General features: G+C 55.0%; 1 protein-coding gene across 1 annotated transcript; it reads right to left on the bottom strand.

Annotated features, from left to right (window-relative positions):
- Positions 1-291: 291 nt before the first annotated feature.
- Positions 292-16976, bottom strand: ATP13A1 (ATPase 13A1). The gene is made up of 26 exons (XM_058727290.1): positions 16549-16976; positions 14162-14251; positions 13849-14039; positions 11436-11508; positions 11060-11215; positions 10814-10883; positions 10630-10736; positions 10002-10131; positions 9820-9875; positions 9106-9232; positions 8891-9028; positions 8690-8810; positions 8172-8329; positions 7611-7786; positions 7429-7539; positions 6301-6426; positions 5349-5457; positions 3727-3926; positions 3548-3644; positions 2649-2809; positions 2465-2579; positions 2176-2372; positions 1226-1368; positions 916-1027; positions 687-830; positions 292-601 (listed from the first exon to the last, which is right to left on the bottom strand). The coding sequence occupies exons 1-26, from the start codon at positions 16942-16944 to the stop codon at positions 491-493; spliced, it is 3615 nt and encodes a 1204-aa protein (XP_058583273.1). The 5' UTR covers positions 16945-16976; the 3' UTR covers positions 292-490.
- Between the last annotated feature and the right edge of the window lie 4598 nt (positions 16977-21574).

Genomic DNA, 21574 nt, shown 5'->3' with positions numbered 1-21574 from the left:
ACTGAAAAACAGAAAATGCCATTGATCCCCAAACTCCCCCCCCGCCCCCCAGTGCCTGAGGGACCAAAACATGAAGATGAGAGACGACGGAAATATGGAGGTGCTTGTCAAATTACGAAAATATGCACAACTCTCTGGACTTGGAGCTTGGCCCTTCTAAGTGCTGAATGTATTACAGAGGCTGTCGTTAATAATCTCACGGCTCCTGAGGAGGGTGCTGGGACCCTGCTCAGTGACTGCCCAGCCCCACAACGACCCCTTCTGTGGTGCAGACAGAGGTGGAGGCAGGGCTTCTTAAAATCATGGATGAGGCTTTATTTACCAAAGGTGCCAGCCCAGGGCTGGTTCTGCCAGCCAGGCCCTCAGATGGCTGTGGGGGATAGGGGGTGTCCCAGCTCAGATCAGTCCTGGTGGCCACTGGGGCAGTGTTCCCTCTTGGGGCTTCCGCCCGGCGGCACCAACATGGGCAGCAGGTGCCGGCACCGCCATCTCAGGAAGGCACTTTCAGCTTCGGGGTCCCCAGGAAAAACTGCAGGACACGGTCAGCCAGGAGCGCCAGGCAGAAGTCCAGGAGCAGGACCTGGGCGATGACCAGCTTGAACTGTGGGGCAGGGAGCACTGGTGAGCTGGAAGCCCACAGTCGGGCCCAGGCTGAGTCGTGGGGCCACGTCCACGGGGCCACTCACCTCCACGGGGATGTCCACGAGGCCAAACTGACTGTTGAAGTCAGGTGAGGAGCCAAGGAGCAGGCCCACGATGGCCAGGAGTGACACAGCCAGGCTCCACACCAGGGGCCTGTTCTCTGGTAGGCTCTCCATGAACGGTGGGCCCTGTGGGGACAGATGGATGGACAGTCAAGTGCTGTGGGGGCCTAGAAAGTGGGCAGGGTGAACTCAGGCATGGGCTGGACCTCACTTTGTAGTTGATGGCAAAGGTGGCCATCTGCATGGCCATAGCCATGATGTACACGGTGCTGTTGACCAGGCTCGGCTCAAATTCCTTGTACAGGTCCACAAACTGCTCCTGCCTGCAGCAACACATGGGGGACAGGGCCACCCTATGACTCTCACCATCCCTGCACAGAGCCAGGGCTGTCCCTGGCTGACTCCACTGCCTGGCTGTGGCCACCACAGGGCAATGTCTGCGTGTGCATCCTCGCGCACCCTCCACCGCAGGGACACTGCCTTCCGCCCCTCCCCAACCCCCATGCTGGGACAGCACTCACTTCTCAGGGCTCCGGGCCTGGGCTTCGCTGTACAGGTAGACGAGACTCAGGAAGTGCACACAGAACTGGAGCACGACCGTGAGGACAGTGTATAGGTTGAAGATGTTGGGCAGGGGCCGCTCTCGGGAGAGAGTCTTGAGGGGCTGTAGCGGCAGGGTGGGGGTGGGGGGGGTCAAGGTCCAGGCTCACCCTGGGCCTACTCTCCCACCCTGCCTCCTAGCAGGGCTCATGCAGAGAGCAGTCACCAAATCCTGGAGGTTATAAGTCAGTACCAGTCCCTGGAGTCCTGCTTGTCCCCCAGCACCTCAGTCTAGATGCCATCACACCCTCAGTCAATGCCTACACTCCACACAGCAGTCAATGGGCACTTAAAGTCCATCCTCTTTCCCCTTGTACTACAATAAACCAAAGCCTTCTCTTTGGGGCCCACTGGGTGTGCATGGTTGACAACACCCACCTCCCACCCTCTCCAGCTTCCAGGGCCTCTTTTGCATCAGCCCATGCCAATCTATGACCTTTCTGCCTACTTCCTGGCCGGTTCCCTCATTCTGTAGGGAACCTACGGGTTCCCCTGAATGACCATGAGGCTGTGCCCTGTGAGTCACTTTGTATTTTTCCCGACACCGCACGCTTTGAGTGGTCTCAATAATTATTTTCCCCATCTGTCCTCTCCTTGTCTGTGGGCTCTATGTGGCCCACCTGAGACCCCAGCTGGCAGACAGTGCTGGGAACCGAGTTGTGCCACTCTGGGGAGTCTCAGCATGTACCTGCCCTGTCCCCTGATTCTCATCTGTGATGTGGGGATGACAGTTCCCACCCTGAGAGCTGCTGTGAGGACAAATGGATGACACGTGGTGGTGTCTTTAACAGCCCATCCTAGCTAGCCCAAAGAGGCAAAGGGACTCATGGGCTGGGGAGGGAACCCCTGCTTTGCCTGTGTCTCAGCCCACCTTGGAGCGGGAGATGAAGAGGAAGCAGCCGGCCAGCAGCAGCCCCTGCAGCGTGGCCTGGAAGTCACTGAACTTGACGCCCTCCAGGTAGAGAACACTCTGGCTATAGGCCAAGATGAGGGCATTGAGGGCCAAGATCTTGAACATCTGCAGCGTGGTCACCAGCGTGCAGCGGCCTTGCTTGATCACATGGCAGACTGCGGGGGGCGGGGGAGGAAGGTGTGGGCATGGGTGCCAATCAGGATAGGCCTGGGGTGGGCACGAGGGAGGGGCTGGGGATGGGACTCACTGCACTGGATAGAAGACAGCTTGGAGGTGAAGGGTGCAGCGATGCTGGCGTCCCCCAGCTTCACGATGGGTGTGCTCTCGTCCTCCAGTTCCCGCAGCACCTGGCTCAGGCGGTCCTGTGTGGCGGGCGACACGGGTGAGACATGGCCACCAGGGGATGCCGGTGCCCCCCTCCTGAGACTCACCCGCTGGGAGGCCAGCTGCTCCTCGGGAGGCGGGAGCCCCGACCTCTGCTTGGCCGCCCTGGAAGTGGCCCGGACTCCACTGTTGCTCAGGACGGGGCTGTCTCGGGGTCGTCGTCGCCGTTCAACAACTCGCTCGGGGGCGTTGGCCAGGAGTGCCACACCTGGGGGAGAGGCATGTGATTGTATGTGTGGAGGCCGAAGGAGCCTGCCACTCAGGCCCCGTGCGGAGTGCAGAGTCTGCTCACAGGAGCCCCAACTTCCTCATCTTAGCCCATCTCCCCAGGGAGTGTCTCAGAGAGCATCTATCTTACTTTCCACACTTAGGAAGCAAAACCCAAATACACAAAACACAAAGGAGACAAAATGAACAGACTCCCTAAGTCTATTGCCAAGGATCGTAATTCTAAGACGTAATAGGTGACAAACACCACAGTTGACTAATAAATCAGTTAAGAATCTCGAAAGAGCTACAAGTACGCCAGATCAGTTTTTAAACGTCAGCCCGATGACTACATTTTGTTGACAAGAATCCAAGCCTATGAACGCTTGGCAAATGCCTCAGCTTCCATTTGTGCATCGCCACTTGTCCCATCTCTCACTGGCCTTTGGCCCTCAGTGCCCACGTGGTCCCTGCGTGGGGCCGGGGGGCCTCAGCAAACCAAGCTGTGTCTGCCACATGGAGCCTCCCAGAGGCCCTGATGCCCTCACCTCACTCTTCCTCAGACACCTGTGTCCCTTCCAGGCCTGCAGGTCCCAGATCCCCAATCCCACTGGCCCCTGCCCCCCTCCCCAGTGCCTCCCCACAGACCTCGCTCAGTGACGTGTCTCTGAAGCTAAGCCTAAGCCCGTGCTGGCAGAACATCGATGGAAGCGACAGTCCATCAGCTTGAGGGACTCACCCACGTCAGCATGCTTCAGGGCACCAACGTCATTGGTGCCGTCGCCACACATGAGGGTCACATAGCCCAGCTCCTTCAGGCTGGTGATGACAAACTCCTACGTGGGCAGAGATGGGCGGTGTGAGGGCTCTGTGCCGCCCCCAGGGCCCCACCTGCCCCTCTGCCTCCTCTGTACACACCTTCTGTTTGGGGGCCACGCGGGCGAACACCTGCACATGGGGAATGAGGCGAAGCAGCTGCTGGGGGTCCTCGGACTGCAAGTGGGCCAGGCCGTCACCCGTGAGGCACAGGGCATGCTCCAGGGCCAGCGCCTTTGGGGAGCCCCTAGCCAGGGGCAGTATGACACTGCCATCGATAGAGCGCCACACGCAGGGTCGACCTACAGGGCCAGAGCCCAGGGTCAGGGAGAGGGGTTCAGCCGCTCAGCAAATCCCCCTCACATGGACCTCACATATACGGTCCTAGTCTCATCTCCCTGAAGCATGTCCTTGCCCTCACCCCTCTTTATCCCTACCAACCGGGTCCACACCTGCAGCCCAGGAACCCCACAGATTGTTCACAGAACCCTCCCATACAAAGGATTCAAGAACCCAGAGCCTAGGCCACTGGCCTGAGACCACATGACAGTCAGATTCAAATCCAGACAGCCTGACCTCAGGAGCAAGGCACCCCTACCCCTGGGGCCTGCCTGAAACCTTCCTCTCCTAGGGCCTGGACACCCTGAGTCACTTCCTCGGGCCAGACACTGCTTACCAACCACTTCCTCTTTCTAGATGGCTGGCCTAGACGTGGATGCTGAGTGACAAGGATGGCTGAGGGAGGCCTTCTGGCACTGCATGGCTCATCCTGGGCTGTCCTGGCTAGGAGGGAAACCAGCCTCCACGTGCCTTTTGTTGTGGCCGTTTTGTTAGAGCAGCTTCATCTGCCAACCAACAGTCCCGACAGCCACCTCTGGGCCACCTGCCTACAATCCCTGGGCTCTGGAAGACCATAGTGCCTGGGGCTGGGACAGAGACGACAGAGATCTGGCACTGACACATTGACTAGAAGGGCTGGGAGATTCTAGAATCCAGCACAGTTCCCAAAGCTGCAACCTCCTCTGATCTGCAGCCTGGTGACATTCCGACGCAGGTCATTCCCCAGCCAGACGCCATCCCTTGGCATCTAACAATCTAACAGACCCCACACACCCCACCAGCCGGAGGTGCTGGGGCTGGATGTGCCCCTCAATGGACTCTACCCTTGGGCACCACTTGCAGCCAATTTGGTTACTCAGGAATGACCAGAGGCCATGAGCTCTGGAGTCAGGACACCTGGAAGCAAATCCTCCAAGTACCACTGAGCGACTGAGGTCGATGAGTTTACTTCTCTTTCCTTGTCTACAAAGTGGGGGCCCTAACAGCTGACCTTGTCAGTTTCCTCCTACGGGGTGCGGAGATGACAAGGGTGGTAACGTGCACCGCGCCCTCTGCCTGGGGTCTGGTCATCCCAGCATCCCCGTGCTCACGAGAACCCTCACCAGGTACGACAGCTTGCCGGACCCAAGGCAGGTGTGAGGACAGAAAACACAGACTGGCTGACGACAACCAACCACCCTGATTGTAAGTCATCGCTGATCCTGGAACCAGTAGCTGCTCGCACGCTGCTGGACACACAGGTGTGGAACTCCCTGGCCAGGGGGCCTGAGCATGCCGACGAGGCAAGGCTACGTTCCTCAGGCCTGAAATCCAGGTGGGCCACCAGACAGGAGCTGTTCTTGGACTCAGGGTCCCCCAGAGTCCAGGGCTCCACGGCGCCTCACCTTTCTCTGTGGGAGGCTGCAGGATCAGTGTTTGTGCCTTTTCAATGAAGTGCAGCTCCTGAGCCACGTGGCAGGCAGTGAGCGGGTTGTCGCCTGTGATCATGACCACCTGGCAAGAGAAGAGGGCTCAGTGGGGCAGGGCTCAGCAGGTCAAACTCCAGCCTGGAGACCTGGTGATCGAGTCCCCTCTAGAGAAGGTCACAGAATGAGGTCTTGGTCTCCTAATGCAGAATGGGTTCCAGGGGCCACAATCCACCCCAACTTGGTGGCGTTTTATGCAAATAATTCACGAATGCATGTCTTTCTGAAAACACTCAAGCCTTTTCTGTAATACAAACTAAGAACCAGCTACTGGTGTGGACCCCCTTGGCTTGGTAGCTGCCCCAGGCAGAGGGGAACAGATGCTCCAGCCTTTGCACTTAGGGCCCAGTGATGGGAAGACAGGCTGTGATTGCTGAGAGCCAGGTGGGTGCCGCTCATGTCACCACCTCTGTGACTGCTCACTCACCTCCCACATTCTAAACTGCATCCTGAGTCCCAAACTAGAAAACAGAAACCACAGGACAGACGGATGCGGTCTGTCTGGGAAGTGCCTCTGTATCCCCTGTCCCAGCTCCAGCTCTTCCTGTCTAGGATGGGGTGGAGTGGGGGAACTGCCCTTGCATCCCAAGGATGCTGAGGGCCAAGGAAGCAACTTGAGATGGGTGGGCACAGGCCGGGTCCCAAGGCATCCTCAAGCCTGGAAAAGCGTTAGCACCAGAGCTGTGACGGAGCTCAGCTGAAATCCAAGAAAGACGTCCTTGCTATTGAGACCTGGATACCCACTCAAACCTGCCCCACTGAGGGGAGAACTGTCCTCTACTGTCACATCCCCCTCTCCGGAAGGAACAAAGACCCACCCACCCGTCAGGCCACCCTTGGGGCCCAATGGGGAGGGGTGTGGCAGCCATACCCGGTGGGACGCATTCTGGATCTCACGGATCACAGCCTTAGAATCGGCCTTCAGCGGGCAGGAGACCACAATGAAGCCAACGAACTTGAGGTTGCACTCCAAGGCCTCCCGTTTGACTTCCCGGGCCTGTGTGGGGACACAGGGGTGCCTTACAACCCATCCCCCCATCACTTCTGAGCTGGTAAGGGAGGTCAGGGAAGGCCCCATCTTTACAGGAGGAACATGTGAGGGTCAGAAGCTGAGAAGTGGGGAGGGCAACCCACAGGGGCTCAGCAGGGCTGTGTGGTTTCCCCACCGTGGGACCTTTCCTCCCTATGTGGGCAACAGCAGGGCACGGAGCCCCTGTGACTCAGCCTCCCAGACAACAAAGTCAGACACTCCTTTGTTAATCACTGAGCACACACTCACCCTGTTCCTCCTATCAGAAACCCAAACCTCCTGCCCTCACAGAGATTGCCTACCACCAGAAGCGATGTGAAATAAAATCACAGAAATCAGAGCACTAACTGCCATGAGAAACGACAGCAGGGGAACGAGACAGACAGACTCAGGGAGTGGCATCAAGCAGGGCAGCTATGCACATAAGCCCACAATCTGGTGCGCACTCTGGAAGAATCTCTCAGCTGCCAGGTGTTAAGTGGACTGGATGAGGGCCCAGGTGGAAGCGGATAAAGGAGGAGGACTGACGGTGGAAGGGGAGAAGAAAGCTGATGACCGATGTGACGATGTAGGGCGTGAACGAGAGCTGGAGGCGCCCCAAGACCACACAGTGACAGGGTGGTTGGACAGGGTAGGGGCAGAACTGGGATGGAGACAGGAATCTGAGATGCTTCCTGGTGATCCTTGGGGAGGTGTGAGGACCCAAGGGTGTAGGGGTAGGAAGCTGGATGAGGCGGGCCTTGGTTGTGCTCGGCCACAGTGGCCTCAGGAGCCAAGATGGGATGGGGTCCCCTAAGGGACAGGGCACACAGTGGGGAAGAAGGGACCAAGGACCGAGTGCCACCCAGGGCCTCCAAAGGTAGAGACACGGGAAGAGGAAGAAAGAACCATGCCTGCTCATAGTGGTACTGACGGGAACAGAAGGCGGTGAGGACAAGGGGCCAGCAGGTGGAGAGCCTGGGCCCTTACCTGCTGGTGGGTGAGATGCCCCAGCTCCTTGTACCCCAGCGCCAAGACTCGGGCTCCTTCCCGGGAAATCTCCGTGTGGATGTGGTGGTAGTCAGGTGGGCACTGGGCGAACTGCAGGGAACGCGGGGGGATGTCACCGACCGCCCCGCGCCCCCCTTCCCCCTGGGCCGGGGCTGGCTCACCATGGAGTGCAGGGTTTCGGGGGCCCCCTTCACAGCCGCAATGTAGCAGAGATCAGTGGAGCCTAGCTTCTCATAGGAGGCGAGCACGGACATTCGCTTTAGGGCACTGGCAAAATGAAAGCGCTGGTGAATTTTCAGCCCCTGAGTTTTAATACTTCGGGGGAATACTTTCTCATCTGGAAACAAATAAGTACGAATCCTGAGGGCCTTCGCTCCAAAGAGGCAGCCAAGCCCCCGCCTCCCCCTTCCACCCCTCTCTTCCCCCCACCCCCAGACCCAGGGCCTGCAGGTGGGGGCTGGGAGGCTCCTCACTCCAGGTAGGGTCAAGACTGAGAGACCTGTGCTCAGAGGACCCTGCCTGTGACTTCTGACAGGGTGGGGCAGGCTCTACTCCCACGGGCATGGACTATCTCAGGTCAGAGGTGAGCCTGTGCCCACCCACCTAGGGGAACATCACAGTTATAGGCCTGCCTGCCCGAGGTGGACACACAGGTGTCTCCGAGGGGTGCAGCCCGCCCACCCAGGGGTGTGAGAACTGGGCCCAAAGCTCCAGCCCCTCACCTTTGGTCAGCGTCCAGTCCACAGCTGTCAGCATAGCCTTCTCAAGTGGATCACCCACAAGGGTGCCATCATCCAGCTGCATGAGGGAGTGGCATGAGGCCAGGGCACGGTGTGTCTCTACAGGGATGTTAGACACAGGAGTGACCTCCTTCCCGTCTCTGCAAAGAGAGGAAACCGCTTGTTATGGAGTGGAGGGACTCTTGGGACTTGCTAGCCAGGATGAGGGATGGGCCTCCACTCTGTGCCAGTCACTACAGGGGCTGAGACGCATGGTCTTGGTCTTCGTGCCAACTGTGCCCATCTCAGAGACGGCTCTAGGGATCGTATGGCTGCTTGGGGTGGGAGCTGAGCCTCCACACTGATGTCACATTGAAGAGTACACGGGGAACACCCCCCTCTGCCGCCTGATCAAACTTCAGTGGTCCACTGTGGTGGGTGGGTCTGGGTGGGTGCCGTCTGTCCCTTGAGCTCCCAGAAAGCCACCTGCTGGGGGAGAGGCCTAGGCCCCCCATGCTCACCTGAGCCCGGCCACCCCACGAACGACTAGGCTGTCGCTAGTCAAGGTCCCTGTCTTGTCGAAGCAGCACACCTCTACCTTGCCGGCAAACGGGATCCGGAAGGGCTCCGTGCAATACATGTCTGGGAAGGGGAGGAGCCAGGGTCAGGGGCTCTGCCAGGCCCCGGCCCGCTAGGCACCCAACCCTGTCCCAGGCACTCACAGAGCTTGGCCAGGGCAATGAGGGAGGTGTTGACAGCCAGAGACAACTCGATGGGCAGCTCAGGGGGCACGACCGAGGTGAGGATCAGTGTGCATTCCAGAAACAGCTTGTAGCGGTTCCGGCTGGGGTCCTTGGTGCCTGCGGAGACAGGGCCTGCCAGCCTGGGGGCCATGGGGACAGGTCCCAGCAGACAGGTGAGGGGCCACAGTGCATACCTTCAATCCACACGTAGGCAGCTGCTGCGATGGCGAAGACCAGGAGGAAGAGGATGAAGATAAAGGTCTCCAGGTTGTTTGCAGTCACCCTCTTGACTCCAAAGAGGATGGTTCGAAGCAGCTTGCCCTAGAAGGACAGGGGGTTAGAGGCCTTTCCTGGCATGGGGGTGTGGGGGTGTGGGGTAGGGGTGGCCTCCAGCATCTGACAGCACAGAGGGTCAGAGTATCCCTCTGCTGATGGGGAGGGCCTGCCCTGGGCCCACCAGTGAGTCCTGCAGCCGTGACACAGGGACCACACAGGTATGTGGGAGGCTGCAACTCAGCTAAGGGTTATAGAGACCAGTGGCCAAAAACTGGGGGTTAGGGAAAGAAGTGGTTTAGATGGGGGACTGGGTTTTCCAGAGGGAGGTCCGGCCATCACCTCTACCAGGCAGCCCTCATGCCATTTTAGTGAAGAGTTTATGAGCATGACTCTGTACACCATCCCAATGTGTGTGGCAACAGCCCGTTCTCTGTCTGTGCTCCCCACCAGAAGCTCAGCTGAGGACAGCGGGCTCAGTCTAGGGCTTGCCTCCGCACCCTGCCCCGAACCAGTACCCTCTGTCAGAGTAAGCCTGTGGCGGGGATGTTCTGGGGTCCATAAGAGCTACTGTCTCAACTGTCTGCCTCCTGCCCTGGGGCCCACCCTCCCCAGAGCCAGACAAGGGGCCATACCTGGGACGTGTTGAATCCGGTCCTGAGGACGTAGGCCACGCACCCATTGTCAACTGCTGCAGAAACAAACAGAACGAGCATCACTTGTATCTGTTCGTCCCGACTCCCGCACAGCCAAGCCGGTGTTGAGGGGGTGGGGACGGTGGGGCCAGAACACCCCCGGATCTCCCCAAGGCACCTACGCTTCAGGCCCGTGGTGGCCTTCTGTGGGGGGATGTGCTGTACCACCTTGGTGCCCCCAAAGATGACGTGGAGCCGGGAGTCGGCCTGGAGGTCCAGCACCCGGTCAGGGCTGAGGTCTTCAATGGGCTCCTGAGGAGAAAAGAGAGGATGGTGAGGGCGCTCTCACCTCGGCCTCCTTCTCCATCCCCAGTCTCTCAAGAGGGGGCCCCTGGGGCTGGGTTGGGCCACTCTGACCCTCACAGGGTTCCCAGCCTGACCTCGTCTTCTCCCCACCTGCGTGTGCACATCCACTCCTCGGGATCCCCCAACTGGCCTCACTCGGGGTTCACGCTCTCCTGGTTTCTCTTGGCCCACCCTAGTCCGACATCCCCGGTCCCTGGCCTGGACAACCCCCAACGACCTTGGCCTCTCTCTTCACCACCCAGCTCCCCTTCGTTCAGGGTGCAGACCCCCCCCCCCCCCCCCAGGAGAGCCGGCAGCTCCATCTAGGCACCGCACCTCCTCTGGCCTCCTCCAGCCGTGCCTAGGCAGGATCCCGGCCTAGCGACCAGCCCTCTCCCTGCTCCACGAATGAGACAGTGAGGCACGGGAGTACACCGAGCACGACCCCTACTCCCCACCCAGCACCTTCATCTGTGGCACCGACTCCCCTGTGAGCATGGCCTCGTCCACGATGCAGCGGCCGCGCAGCAACAGCACGTCACAGGGCACTAAGTTCTCCTGTGGGGAGCGGCCTGCGGGAAGGGGCGGGAGGGTTGGACGGAAGCCGAGAGAAGGGCTCCCGCCAGGACGGAACAGAACTGTGCCTCACCGATTGACACAATGTCTCCCGGAACGATCTCATCGCTGGCGATGGGCCTCCACTTCCGGCTGCGGTAGACCTGGGTGGAGGGGAGGTGCACTCAGCTCTGCCTCTTGAGAGGGGGCATGATGCAGGTGCATGCCAAGAGCTGACCTCACCCTGCCCTCGCTCCACGTCCACCCTGAGACTGGCAGGTGCCCCCCGCACCCCCCCCCCCCGCCCCCCCGCCGCAGCAAGTCTCCCTGTTGGCCACACCTGGATCATGTGAGGCTTGTTGCCCATCTTCCGGATCTCTGACATGTTCCTCATCTGCTGCTGCACCAGGGAGGCCTCGAAGGCCACCAACATGGAAAGTGTGAAGACGCTGTAGTACCAGTACTCATCCAGACACCAGAGCCCCACGCAAAAAACCTGCAGGACACAGCCTGTGTGTCCACACCCCCGCCCGTCCATCCACAGGAGCACACGAAGATGGACACCTGAGGAGGCTGGGAAGGCACACCACGGGCTGTTCTACCCACGGCCCAGGCCCGTGCAGACAGACAGATTTTCAGGTGTGGAGAAGGGAGACTGCTCTGGCTGTGGAAGGCCCAAGGAACAGGGTGGGGGGAGAGCCCAAGCTGCTGTTTACCTGGAACACAAAGAAGGGTGCTGTGGCTCTCTCCTTGAACAGCTCTGAGAAGTCAGGCACCACCATCTCGGCCCTGCAAGAGACCAGACCCCACATCTTGTTCACAGCGTGAGGCCTCAGGAGCCCCTCGGGAAACAAGGAGCCAGGAGGGACAGTCCACTCGACTGTGACTAGCATGCTAACTGCTGCCAGCCCTCTGCTCCACAGAACCCAGGTGAAGCTTCTGAATCAGCGACAGGTTTTTCAGGTAGCCACGCACTCAAGCAGGGTTAGTGCAAGACAGAACCGGTCATCAGATTGGGTGACAAGCAAGCAGAGAAGGAGTACCTGACTGTGGGATGGGGGCCCTGAAGCTGTGCAGGAGAGGCCTGGCTGTGGGGTATTGTGGGGTCCCCTGGGGGCTGAGCCCCACCCTGATTTCGAGAGGGGAGGTCTGGAGCTGAAATTTCCCCCAAACTCCCTCAACGAAAGCCCCAGAATTTGAGGAATGGGGCCTAAGGGTGTGTTCTGCGGCATTGTGTGATAGCCCAGCAGGGCCAGGGAACGAGCCAGGCAGCCTGGGTCCTCCTCGCCCTGCCCTTAGAGATGAGTACTAGAGGTGAGATGCGAGAAAAAGAATCCACCGTGATAAAAACAAACAACAACAACTGGGGCCCATTCCGCATTGTCAGGTGACTTTGCATGAGGCAGGAAGGTGTGCAAGGGGACATCCCATGCCACTATCAAGGCTGACCTTAAGCAGGGAAGTAAGTAAAAAATTTCTTATAAACCTCCCCACTACGTTGCTATTTGAAATGACACATCTGTATTTTTAACGTTTGCTTATTCTGAAAGTGAGACTGTGTGTGCACCTGCATGTGCGTGAGCACAGGGAGGGGCAGAGACAGGGAGAGAGAGAATCCTAAGCAGGCTCTGTGCTGACATCGCGGGATCGGTTTGGGGGGGATCGATCTCACAAACCCCGAGATCATGACCTGAGCCAAAATCAAGAGTCAGCCGCTTAACCAATTGAGCCACCCAGGTGCCAACCCCCCCAACCCACCCCACCTCTGCTGCCACCATCTGTAATTTTTAAAAAGCAATGAAGTCAGGGAAGAATTCCCTAAAGGGTCTAAGGATTTTCAGGTCAAGGATGATTATCATGGTGGCAGGGACAGGGGCTCTGAAGTCCAGCTCTGCCCCCTCCCAGTAGTGTCTCGGCACTGGAGGTTTTGGTGACTGAAGAGAAAGCACATACGTACAAGGCATCTGGCATCCTGCCTGGCACAAAAGAGAGCCAAGGTGATCACTAACGATTCCTTTTACCACTCTTCCTGAAGTGCTGGGAAAAATACGAGGACAAAGGTGACAACTTACACTCAGGAAAAAAACTTAAAAACAAAGAGAAATAGGCCACCTGGGTGGCTCAGTGGGTTAAGCATCTGACTTTGGCTCAGGTCACGAACTTGAGGTTTCTGAGTTCGAACCCTGCATCGATTCTCTCGCTCTCTCTCTCTCTGCCCTTCCCCTACTTGTGAGTGCACGTGCGTGTTCTCTCTCAAAATAAATAAACTCCAAAACAACAGGGGCGCCTGGGTGGCTCAGTCAGTTGAGCATCCGACTTCGGCTCAGGTGGTGCTCTCACGGTCCGTGAGTTCGAGCCCTTCATCGGGCTCTATGCTGACAGCTCGGAGCCTGGAGCCTGCTTCGGATTCTGTGTCTCCCTCTCTCTGCACCCCTCACCCCCCCACCTCATGCTCTATCTCTCTCTCTCTCTGTCAAAAATGAGTAAACTTAAAAAAAAAATAAAACGACAAGACTAAAAAAAATAAATAAATAAGCCGGAGAAAAACTATAGTAATTACAAAACGAGGATCAACAACCAACTCCGGGGCCTCAGGCCAGGCTCCCATGAAGAGCTGCACGCACTCCCGCTGGAGGGCCCTCCAGGGTCCCTGTCAGTAGGCCAGCTCAGGGGAGACAAGACTACAGCACATTTCTCAAAAGGTGCCCCCCATCTTCACCTGGGATGTATTGTTTATGTATTTATTTTTTTTAATGTTTATCCATTTTTGAAAGACAGAGAGAGACAGAGCACAAGCAGGGGTGGGGCGGAGAGTGAGGGGGACACAGAATCGGAAGCAGGCTGCAGGCTCCGAGCTGTCAGCACAGGGCCCGACACGGGGCTCGAACCCACAAACCGTGAGATCATGACCCGAGCCGAAGTTGGACGCTCAACTGACTGAGCCACCCAGGCGCCCCTGGGATGTATTGTTTAAAGGGTGACCTCTCCACCCCACTTCCTAGGCACCCTGACTCGGGAGCGTGGCGGGGCAGAAATGGGAAAGGGGCCACTGGCGCGGCCAAGCGTCCCTGCTGTGACCGTGGGCAGAGCTCCAGCCCTGTCAGAACACGGGGGCACCCTGGGACTCACTTATTGCTCCCAAACTTCTTCTCGGCCGCGCGGATCTCAGAGTCCTCCTGGAAGCCTCTGTTGCTCTGGTAATATGAGAAGGCATTTCCCACAGGGAAGGCCACAGGGAGGAAGCGCTTCTTCTCCAGGGCATCGTAGGAATACTTGATCTTCTGGAATTCGAAGGACAGCACCTCTTGCCCATCTTCACCCTGTGGGAGCAGAGGCATCTCTGTGGCAGAAGCCCCTAACCTGGGCGTGCCTGCCAGTGCCTGGGAGCCCCCCACCCACCCACCCAAACCCTGGGCTGGGCGGCCCGGCAGCAGGTCCCTACCTCATCCCGGTGGAGGGCCACAAGCTCAGTGGAGCCATTGTTGGGGGTCGGCACCACCTTCACGAAGGTTGCTTTGCTGGCGTCGTACTCCTGTGAGAGACAAAGTGCTGCTGCTGAGCCCTTCCCGCCCCCCAGCTGCACAGCCCCCACCAGGGAGGCTGCACGCACCGCAGGTCTGGGCGCAGAACACGCCACTGGGCTCCGGAGGCTGGCCCGGCCGCTTCCCCATCTGTCACTGAGACATAGACACTACCTGACCACACTGCTGGTCTCGTGTCATAAAATCAGGAGTGATGGACAGCACCTGATGCCTGGGGCACTGTTGAACTCAAACAGGAAGAAGGCCCTCCCGCATGAGATGCGCCCTCAATGCACATGGGCCGGGCCCTGTCCCAGCCCGCTGGCCTACTGCTGCTCTGCCTCCCCTCCTTTAACCGTTCATCACGTGTCCTGAAGTGACCAGGGACGACGAGGCAAGACTCGCCCTTGCCTCAGCTAAGGGCCTCTGCACGAGCCGTTTTCTCTGCCTGGAACATGCGGTCACACACTCAGCTTCAGGCCCTTGCTCAAATGTCACCTTCTTAGGAGCCCTCCCCTGGAGGAGGCTCCATGTAAAGGGCCCTCACAACACTCCTTTCCTCGTCCCGTTTTTTCCTTTGGAGCACTGATGGCTGAGTACGAGCTCTACCTCTCTCGCTAACGCCATGAAGGCAACGGCTTTCGTCTGCTTTGTTCGGCTTTCGTCTGCTTTGTTCGCTGCAGGCCCCTCAGCACCTATGACATGGAGGCGCTGGCTGGAGGTCAGTTAGCGCTCCCTCAAGCCCACGCTGCAGCCAGCTTGCGGCTGCTGGGCCAGCCCACTCAGTCCCTGGGACGTGTGTGTTTGTGCGGGGAGGCGCCAAAGGGTGACCCTCAGTAGAAAGGCCCTGACCCTCGGGGCATTCACCGGCATGGAAGCAGTTGGAAAAGAACGACAAAGACAAAACATTAAGCGATGAACTTGGGGATGGGAATGCCACGGAAAAAAAGTGCAAAGTGCTACGTGGGGCCGGCCCCACGCCAGGAAGGCTGCGGTCGTTTCAGGCTCTTCTCACTGTGGAACAGGAGGTGGGTGTTACAGTTCTCGCTTTACACAAGGGTGAACTGAAACCCAGAGAGAAGCACTCGACTGAGATCTCTGATCCCGGATCTGCCTGTCCTAACCCCACAGTCACTTAGCTCCTTGTCCTTCATCCCTGGAGAGGAAGTGAACAGTCCCGTTTTTTACTTGCAGGCCAAAAGGCAGCTGGACGTTTGGGGAGAGACGTCACACTCTCTCCAATTTCCCTCCATTTTTTGGTCCCTCATTGGAATCTTTCGTTGTACTGACCTGAAGCCACCAAGCCCGTAAGTTTGAGCCCCTCCCCTGGGATAAGGCTTGTTGGGGAAACAAGAGAGACTTTATTCTCTCAGAAGAGAAAGAGGACCCAGCCCATGTTTGCAGTCAAAGAGAGTGGACTTCTCTTTCTGCCGCCCTTAATGCTGCTCCCTTTCCCTCTCTTTCCAGCAGACGCACGCCTGGGATCAAAGGGGAGACTGGCTGGACCTCAGTGCCCATGGCTGCAAACATGCCAGTGTCATCCAAGGCAGGCCCAGAGAGCGGTGGTGCAGTCACTGATAGTAACTGCTGACCCAGGGCAGCTCTCCCTATCCAGATCCTGGCAGTTAAGGGTCAGAAGTGCTACTGTGCTTCTAAAAGTGTGTTCTGAAAGAAGTCCTCACTGTCACCACACTCAGCTTGCAGGCAGGCATAAAGAGACAAAAAGCAAAAAGCACTTGAAGTCACTTGCTCACAAACTGCTCCTGCTCCTCTTAAATGCTTGCTATGATCAAAGTGCATTTCAACCTAATTTTGGTCCTAGTATGTGAGGGCCCGTAAACACCAGACAACAGAGCTCTCAAACCAACCTCCACAGACAAGTAAACTCACCCGGCGGGTCTAGCCTCACACTCTGAAAACCAAAGTAGTAGACAGAGACACAAGGGAAGAAAGTAGGACCGTTTCTAGAAGCAACCTAGTACTTGCTATTATGGTCGCTAGCATTAACAAGCCATAACAAAGAAGAACATATGTCGGATCCTACGCTGAGCTTTTTATAGATATTAGCTTCCCGAGCCTAAATGACCACACCAAGGAGGGATTCCAGAAAAAGGAAATAACCTGCGTCAGGGTCGCACAGCAAGTCAGTAGTAGGGCCAGGGTTTGGACACCCAGAGGGCAACGCTGGGGACTCAGGCCCAGCAAATGGGAAGCCCGGGATGGAGTGGGGACCTACACAAACGTCGTGACCCAGACCCGCCGCAAGGTTCGACCGAGTCGAGGGTCAGGCTCGTGCCCGAGCACTTACCGGGGTGCAGGTGAGCGCGCAGTGCGCGTGCACGGACCAATGCCCCGAGAGGACGGTGAGCGCGTGCGCGAGGCAGATGCTGGCGAGCACAAGCAGTGCGGCTTCGGGTATCTGCACCCAGCTGCTGCCCCAGCCCCAGCAGCCGGCGGCCGCGGCGCCCAGCCAGGCCGGGTAGAGCAGACCCGCGAACGGCAGCACCGTGAGGCGCCGCAGCAGTGCCAGCCGCCGGTACGGCCACACGGCAGCAACCAGCTCGTCACCGCTCGCTATGAGCGCCGGCCCGGCGGCGAGGAGGGTGCGCGGCTGCGGCCCGGGCTTGGGCTGCCCGCCGGGCCGGGCCCCGCAAGGCCTGGCCCCGCAAGGCACCGCGTTGCCCACCGCAGCCGCCGCCGCCATCTTTCCCAGCGCCGCACTCGCTTCCGGGCAGAGGCACCGCCTCACTTCCGACGGCTTACTTCCGGTGAACCTTGGGTGCCGCCATGGCAGCTGGGGCTAGGGAGAGCCGGACAATTGCAGAAGCTGAGTCCGGAAGTGGTTACTCAGGGCGCCGCCATGACAGGCTGCGGCCGGAAGGAGAGGTAGGGCGCGGCCATAACAGAGAAAGTCTTGAAAGGGCTAAGGCTGCCCCCGCCGCCCTGCCACGCCGGACTGAGACCGGAAAAGACGAGGCTAGGCGGGCTGGGCCCCACCATGACAACTAAACCGGAACTGGGGAGCCCTTGTCCTAGGCTACCGAGCAATGGCCTGTTTGCGTATCAGGGGCGGAGCCTGGGCACTGCGGAGGCGGGGCCAATTACTGAAACGCAGGCATTCTGTGGGCGAGGTCAGGATCCGCCGAAGGGGCGGGGTTTGTCACGGGGGTGGGGCTTGTTAAGGACCCGGGTCCTTGGTTGGTCTCGGCGCCGGGGAGGTCCCTCCCTGGGGGTCCCGGGGGAGGGCAGGTGCTGACAGGCATACAGAACACAGCCACAGCTCACCAGAGCGATCATGAAATAATGATTACACACACATGTTACTACTTTAACATAAATATACGAAAAATTGTTTATTTGAGATTACGTATGTTGTGTAATGTTTACTCTCCTACTATTGCTTGAGCAAAACCACAATAGGGCTAATTAACAGCGGCACTTAGTAGTATTTGGTAGTACTACAAATAGAAAACATTGTTTCTCAAACAATATGTTTGAGAAAAATGTATAACAACGCTTTTATGTTTCTTTCCTCTCACATAAAAATTTATATGAACTGCTTTTTAAACTCTTTATAGGATATTTATATTTGTAGGTTATATTGTTGCATATTCTTAGGGTAGTAACAGTAAGACTTCGTAAAAGGAGAACATAATAAATGCAGTAGGACTTCGTTAATATTCTTTTTTTTTAATTTTTTTTAATTTTTGAGAGAGCGTGAGTGAGCAGGGGAGGGGCAGAGAGAGAGGGAGAGAGGATCCCAAGCAGGCACTGCTCTGTTAGCTCAGAGCCGGATGCAGGGCTTCAACTCACTAATTGTGAATCATGACCTGAGCCGAAATTTGATGATAAATTGACTGAGCTACCCAGGCGCCCCTTTAGTTAACATTGTATATTTAATGAAAATAATGATGACGTTTCTTTCTGTCCCATTACACAGTAGAATATCTTTACTCTTTCAGTTTTCTTTTCCAATAATACTTATCTGAGTGGACTGCAACCCTTAGGACAGCTTTTTGTTTTATATAGTGATAAAACGAATGCAGTCAAAGGTGATATCACTGATTTGCTTCCCTGCTTTTATCAAGCCCACGGATTACTCATATTCTTGGTGTCATTCTAATGTGATAACATGAAGCTGAATATTGTCTCGACTAAAGCCTTGCAGAATGGATTTTACTTGTTAGGTTTTTGACTTGGATAGTTTCTAGATCTTGAAAATAGGGTGCGTTTGTTTGTTCTGGAGACCCTATTCGTCAATCAGGTCTTTGCATCTATACATTCATAATACATTGCTATCTGTGTCCAAAATGTTCATTATTTTTGAACACTCTAGAGCACATTGGATGTCATCGTAAGTTAAACCTCCCTTTCTCAGGGACAATGGTTTTTAAGCACATAGGTAATTTGAAATTGTGATATCAAAGCTAGACTCCAAATAGCTACTTTATTCAGAAAGAAACTGAGAATATCCTGTTAAATTTGTTGATTTAATTTTTTTAATTTAAAAAAATGTTTAAATTTTAGAAAAAAATTTGAGAGAGAGAGAGAGAGAGAGAGAGAGAGAGACCGTGAGTGGGGGAGGGGTAGAGGGAGAGAGAGAGAGAGAGAAAGAGAGAGAGAAAGAGAAAATCTTAAGCAGGCTCCACGCTCAACACAGAGCCAGCCCAACGTGGGGCTCTACCCCACGAGCCTGAGATCATGACCTAAGCTGAAGTCAAGAGTTGGAAGCTCAACTGACTAAGCCACCCAGGTGCCCCTTGACTGCCCATTTCTGAATACATTTTGAAATCTGAATCAGTCCTTATTGCAAAAAAGTGAGTCTTTTTTAGGGGCACCTGGGTGGCTCAGTTGGTTAAGCGTCCAACTTCAGCTCAGGTCACGATCTCACAGCTCATGGGTTCCAGCCCCACATCAGGCTGTGTGCTGACAACTCAGAGCCTGAACCCTGCTTCAGAATTTGTGTCTCCCTCTTTCTCTCTACCCCTCCCCCGCTCACACTCTTTCTCTCAAAAATGAATAAATGTTTAAAAAAATGAGTGGTCTTTTTTTGCCGTATGAGGTTTTAGGAGCAGTCACTTCATACCTGTCTGGGGTCCTATGGCTTCTTCAAAGATCATCGGAGAGTTTTAGAGAAACAGTACCTAAGTTTCTGCTTTACTAGAATTGTTTTCTCCACTCTAATCTTCAATGCATTTCCAAATTAGAGGACATTTTTCTTTTGTCTATTTTGGAACTGATATTATGACGGTCAACTAAAAAAAAACACCTTTTTTTCAAAGTTTGTTTCTTTTATTTTTTTATTTTTTTTAACGTTTATTCATTTTTGAGAGACAGAGAGAGACAGAGCATGAGTGGGGAAGGGGCAGAGAGACAGGACGTCACAGAATCTGAAGCAGGCTCCAGGCTCTGAGCTGTCAGCACAGAGCCTGATGCGGGGCTCGAACCCACAAACTGTGAGACCATGACCTGGGCCGAAGTCAGACGCTCAACCAACTGAGCCACCCAGGCGCCCCTATTTCTTTTATTTTGAGAGAGAGAGTGTGTGTGTGTGAGAGAGAGGAGAATCCCAAGCAATATCCACACTGCCAGCGCAGAGCCCAAAGTGGGGCTCGAACCCATGAACTATGAGACCATGATCTGAGCCAAAGTCAAGAGTCAGATGCTTAACTGACTGAGCCACCCATGCCTTTATTAGAGCGGTTTTAGGTTCAAGCAAAATTGGGAGAAGGGTACATGATTTCCTGTATATCCTCTGCCACCTCAGATATATAGCACCCTGATTAGCAACATCCCTCACCAGAGTGGTACATTGTTACAAATAATCCCAGTGCCTGTAGTTCATCTTTGGGTTCACTCTTGGTCCTGTACATTTTATGGGCTTGGACACATACAGAATGAATGTATCCATCATTACAGTATCAAACAGAGTAGTTTTACTGCCCTACAAGTCCACTGTGCTCTGTCTCCTCATCTCTCCTTCTCTCACCTCCTGGGAACCCACTGATCTTTAGTGTCTTCCATAGTTTTACCTTTTCCGTAATGTATCATTGGAATCATACAGTGTGTCCCCTTTTCTGATTGGCTTTTTCCGCTTAGTAATATGAATTTATGGTTCCTCCATATCTTTTTATGGCTTTATATCTCACTTCTTTTCAATGCTGCATAATATTCCATTATCAGTTTGTTTATCCATTCACATACATCTTGGGTCTTCCAAGTTTTGAATTATGAGTAAAGCTGCTATAAACATCTCTGTGCAGACTGTTTGCTCATTGATGGCTACATGGTGACTTCTAATTAATTCTCGACTTTATTGAGATATAATTGACACATATCATTGGGTAAATTTAAGGTGTACAATGTGATGATTTGGTATACGTATATATTGCAACATGCCTACCACAATAAAGTTGACACCCTTTTAACCCTTTACCTCGCCATTTTTTAAGTTTATTTATTTTGAGAGAGAGAGAGAATCCCAAGCGGGCTCCATACTGCCAGCACAGAGCCCAATGTGAGGCTCAACTCACAAACCGTGAGATCATGACCCAAGTCAAAGTCGGACACCTAACTGACTAGCCACCCAGGCTCCCTTCACCATTTTTTGTTGTTGTTACGGTGAGAACATTAGAGCTCTATTTTCATAGCCACTTTCAAGTATACAATATTGTTAATTATAGTCACCATAATGTATACTAGATACTCAGAATTTACATCTTATAACTGAAAGTTTATATTCGAACCGACATCTCTCCATTTCTCCCACTACTCGGCCCCTGGCAACCACCATTCTCTCGAGTTCCATGTTTTTAGGTTCCACACGTAAGTGAGATCATACAGTATTTGTCTTTATCTGTCTGACTTATTTCACTTAGCATAATGCCCTCAAGGTCCACAGGTCCAACCATGTTTCTACAAAAGGCAGGATTTCCTTCTTTGTGACTAGTATTCTAATACATATGTTAGAATATTATATATATATATAATCTCACATTTAGCTTTATATATAATATTTTCTTTATCCATTCATATGTTGGTGGACACTTAGGTTGTTTCCATGTCTTGGCTATTATGAATAATGCTGTCGTGAACATGGGTGTGTAACTATCTCTTTGAGTTAGCGATTTCATTTCCTTCAGATATATGCCCAGATATGGGATTGCTGGTGGTTCCATTTTCAGTGTTTTTGAGGAGCCTTCATACAATTCTCCATAGTGGCTGTATCAGTTGACATTCCCACCTACAGCGCACAAGCGTTCTACTTTCTCCACGCCCTTGTCAACATTTGTTATCACATGTCTTTTTTTTTTTTTTTTAACGTTTATTTATTT

The sequence above is a fragment of the Neofelis nebulosa genome, chromosome 4 (genome assembly GCF_028018385.1).
Source record: "Neofelis nebulosa isolate mNeoNeb1 chromosome 4, mNeoNeb1.pri, whole genome shotgun sequence".
In the NCBI taxonomy this organism is placed as follows: domain Eukaryota; kingdom Metazoa; phylum Chordata; class Mammalia; order Carnivora; family Felidae; genus Neofelis; species Neofelis nebulosa.
The sequence above is the reverse complement of the archived record's forward strand: the minus strand, read 5'-3'. Positions and strand labels throughout refer to the sequence as shown.